The 4,506-nt window shown below is 46.7% G+C and overlaps 1 protein-coding gene across 1 annotated transcript; it reads left to right on the forward strand.

Moving 5' to 3' along the window:
- Positions 1-14: 14 nt before the first annotated feature.
- Positions 15-3,064, forward strand: LOC118756904 (the record flags this gene model as incomplete). Its single annotated transcript, XM_036491641.1, has 2 exons — positions 15-408; positions 828-3,064. Coding segments are annotated over exons 1-2 (2,631 nt in total), but the record flags the coding sequence as incomplete, so codon positions are not given.
- Positions 3,065-4,506: the final 1,442 nt, after the last annotated feature.

Consider the following 4,506-nt stretch of genomic DNA (forward strand, 5'->3'; position numbering starts at 1 on the left):
GTAAAGCCCGAGAAATGGTACGAAGCAAATTACTATTGCCAACAATGGTTCCGGAAATTATAGCAACGCTGCGCATGTGTTTCGGCAGACCAGAGTTAATCATCGAACATTTAATCGAAAAGGTACAAAAGGTTCCACCTATAAAAGATAAACTCGATGCCCTTATAGATTTTGCGCTTTGTGTACGCAACGTGTACTCTACGATGGAATCCTGTCACATGGACGCGTATATGAATAATCCCATGCTAGTAAAGGAGTTGGTGGATAAATTGCCCAGCAATCACAAGCTTGCTTGGGCTATGCAACCAAAACCACAACGCGAACCCATAGTGAAAGTGTTTAGTGATTGGCTTTACGCGCTCGCCGAAGCGGCTAGTCAAGTAGTCGGCTTTGCCAGCCCGAAAAAAAGCGGGATAGTAAACACGCACGTACAGTCTTCTGGAGCACAACGAAATGCGAGCTGTGCTCACTGCAAGGCTGACGGACATCGAGTTGCACAATGCGAGGAGTTTAAAAAGCTGAGTCCAGACCGCAAATGGGAGGTTGTCCGTAGCTTAAAGCTATGTCGCCAATGCCTGAACGCTCATCGTCGGCGTTGCTTCGTAACAAGGACTTGCGGCTTAGACGGCTGTAACGCCAAACACCATCCCCTTCTGCACGGGAACACTGCTTCGTCCGCACGAAATACTCAAGCAAACTCTACTGCGGTCGCCACTGGTAGCGTGAATTCACACAACGACCCAAGGGAAAACGCCTCTTCCTACTTTCGCATCCTACCGGTTCGTATACATGGTAACAATAACTATATTGACACTTTGCCTTTCTAGACGAAGGTTCGTCGGTAACTCTCATGGAAGAAGAAATATTTCAGCAACTCAACATAGCAGGAGTGCCTGATCCATTATGTCTTCGTTGGACGGGCGACAATACCCGTAACGAGGAGTCATCCGTTAGAACGTCACTCAACATTAGTGGCAGATATAACGACAAAGTGTTCAACATTAAGGGAGTTCACACCGTGAACCATCTCGGGTTGCCGAGGCAGACTGTCGATATGACGAGGATCGCCACGGATTATCCATATATGAAAGGCCTTCCCATTAAGTCCTACTTCAACGCGAAGCCAACAATACTCATTGGCTCCGATAATTGGCAACTGGCCGTACCGCTTAAAATTCGGGAGGGCAGCTGGCATCAACCTATAGCTACAAAAACGAGGTTAGGCTGGGCCATACAAGGTCAGCGCGGTGGTTCGTCGTCGAACACATGGTTGAATATACACTCATGTGCGTGCAAAGCTGAATACGAAAAGCTGCATGAACTAGTAAAACAACATTTCAAATTAGATGACAGCCAACGCGTGACGCTGCTCTCTTCAGATGACCAAAGGGCACTAGCCATACTCAACTCTACGTGCAGGAAAATTGACGACAGGTATGAAGTCAGTTTACTTTGGCGACATGAGGAAGTTAAATTACCGGACAGTTACGAGATGGCTCGTAAACGCTTAGTTTGTCTCAACAACAAATTCCGAAAAGACCCTTACCTCAAGGAGGCTATGCAGAAACAGATAGACAATCTTCTAACTAAAGGTTATGCGAAAAAGTTGAGCGCTGTAGAGTTAGCGGAACACAAAGGACGCGTTTGGTATCTGCCTATATTCGTGGCACACAACCCAAACAAACCCGCTAAAGTCCGACTAGTTTGGGACGCAGCAGCAAGAAGCAACGGTATGTCCCTTAACGACGCTATACTGTGTGGACCCGATCTTCTTGTTCCCCTAGTAGATATTTTGTTGGATTTCCGCGTTGGTAAAGTTGCCATATGCGGTGACATCGCGGAGATGTTTCACCAAATTAACGTTAGCGATAATGATATGCACGTCCAAAGGTTCCTCTGGCTGGACGAGGACGACGACATTTCCAAACCGAGTGTGTACGTCATGCGCGCCCTCACTTTCGGCATTAGCTGCGCCCCATGCATTTCTCATTATGTGCGTGACAAAAATGCAAATACTTTCTTTGAGCAGTTTCCCAAAGCCGTTGATGCAATAAAAAGACGCCATTACGTGGACGACTTTATTTATAGTGAGGACACCGAACAGGACGCCATTGAAATTGGGAAAGCAGTGAAGCATATACATGCCTCAGCTGGGTTTATTATCCGCAATTGGGCATCAAACTCCGCTGCAGTTCTCGAGGAAATGGACGGAGGCCGCGCTAGGGCCCAGGCACCATTAGAGTTGAACTCAAGCGAGAAGATTCTTGGAGTTTACTGGGATCCCAACAAAGATGTGTTTAAATATGCATTCAGGTTTGCAAGGCTGAAGCGGAACGTCGTAGAAGGCGATACAACACCAACAAAACGTGAAATACTGCAGATACTGCTTCAAGAGATATGGCGCTCGCGCTTAGGTTGGGATGAGGAGATCGATGATGTCATGAATGTAAAATGGCGGCAATGGAAGGCCGGCCTAGCAGCTATGTCCTCTGTAGAAATACCTAGGTGCTACTCACTTTATCTAACCGTTGCTGAGGATGTCCAATTGCATACATTCGTAGATGCCGGCGAATATGGCTACGCAGCGGTGTGCTACCTACGTGTCAAAACTGCTACTCATATAGATGTGTGTATTATAGCTGCTAAGTCAAAGGTAGCTCCTCTAAACCCGGTATCCATTCCACGACTGGAACTGCAGGCAGCGGTGCTGGGCGCGAGGCTGTCTTCAAAAATTCAGCGTATATCACGACTAAAAATACAGAGAAAAATTTTCTGGACTGACTCAACAACTGTGTTGAAGTGGCTAAGCATGGAACCTCGTCAATTCCGCCAATTTGTAATGTTCCGTGTTGCAGACATCCTGGAGCACACGAACCTGAACCAGTGGAAATGGGTTCCATCCCTACTTAATCCCGCGGACTTGGCGACTAAAGTCGACACCAAAACTAATAACAGCATCTGGTTTAACGGGCCCACATTTTTACAAGACGACGAAAGCGAGTGGCCGTACCGAGAAGACTTGGGACCGATAGACAACAGCGAAGTCAAAAATCACGTGCTCCTCGTACATACCCAGAAACTAGACCAGAAGAAACTCGTTGTAAACTTTGAATATTTTTCAAGTTGGAAAAGGTTGTATCGTGCTTTCGCAACATTCATTCTCTACATAGAAAGGCTCAAAGCAAAGGTTCGCTCAACAAAACTTCCCGATGAGGTCAGTTTCGAGATGATTAAAACAGCAAAGAGGACATTAATAGCTCAGGCACAGCTCAGCGAGTACGGGAGTGAACTACTTTACTTAAAAGATGGTAAGAGTCTAGGTAAGGATAGTAAACTAAAAGCACTCAATGTATTTGCAGATGAGCTCGATGTTATACGAGTTAGAGGCCGAGATGAATTCCTGTCTGCTCGTAATGCTATCGTTTTGCCTAGCAAACACTACCTCGCCCACCTCATAGTCAAAGATTTTCATGAAAGATACCACCATCTATCACACGAAACAGCTATAAATGAAATAAAAGGAAAATTCCATATACCTCGTCTGCGCGTACTCTATAGAACGGTGCGTCGGATGTGTCAAACGTGCGAGAACAAATGTGCAAAACCTCGCGATCCGCAAATGGCTCCCTTACCAGCCGCAAGACTTGCTTGCTTTGAACGACCTTTCAGCTATGTTGGGATCGACTATTTCGGGCCTATGATTGTTGCTGTTGGTAGACGCCGAGAAAAACGTTGGGGCGTTATCTTTACGTGTCTCACGGTTCGTGCCGTTCGCATCGAGATCGCCTACAGCCTAGACACGAATTCATGCATCTTATGCCTTCGAAACTTTATCTCCCGACGTGGAGTACCCAGAGAAATCTACACCGACAACGGCACAAATTTCAAAGCGACCGAGAAGATTTTACGTACCGAGGCAAATGACATGGACTATGCAGCAATTCAATCCAAGTTCGACGACATCAAGTGGAAGTTCAACCCACCAGCAGCGCCTCACATGGGAGGAGCTTGGGAACGCCTAATAAGGTCAATCAAAGCAGTGCTAAATGCAATGCACCCCGAACATAATTTTAACGACGAAACACTTCGTAGCGCACTCCTAGAGGTCGAGTTTATAATTAACTCGCGACCGCTCACCTTCGTATCTATAGATGCATGCGACGATGAAGCAATTACGCCGAACCACCTCTTAATCGGCTCATCCACGGGATATAAGCCCATCGGTAGTAGCGGAAATTTGCACCAGCGCTATCGTCAAACCCAATTGTATGTTGACAGGTTCTGGCAAAGATGGATAAAAGAATATCGGCCGATGTTAACGCGGAGATCCAAATGGTTTGACAAGCAGCCCAACTTAAAAGTCGGCGACGTCGTTTTAATCGTCGATGAGTCTATGCCGCGAAACTGTTGGCCAAAAGGCGTCATAGTGGACGTCGTGCTAGCAAACGACGGACAGGTCCGGAACTCTAGTGCGACCTGCAACAAAAATAGCCGTGCTAGACGTCG

This window comes from Rhagoletis pomonella, unplaced genomic scaffold, assembly GCF_013731165.1.
Source record: "Rhagoletis pomonella isolate Grant_MI unplaced genomic scaffold, Rhpom_1.0 Rhpom_scaffold_12821, whole genome shotgun sequence".
In the NCBI taxonomy this organism is placed as follows: Eukaryota; Metazoa; Arthropoda; class Insecta; order Diptera; family Tephritidae; genus Rhagoletis; species Rhagoletis pomonella.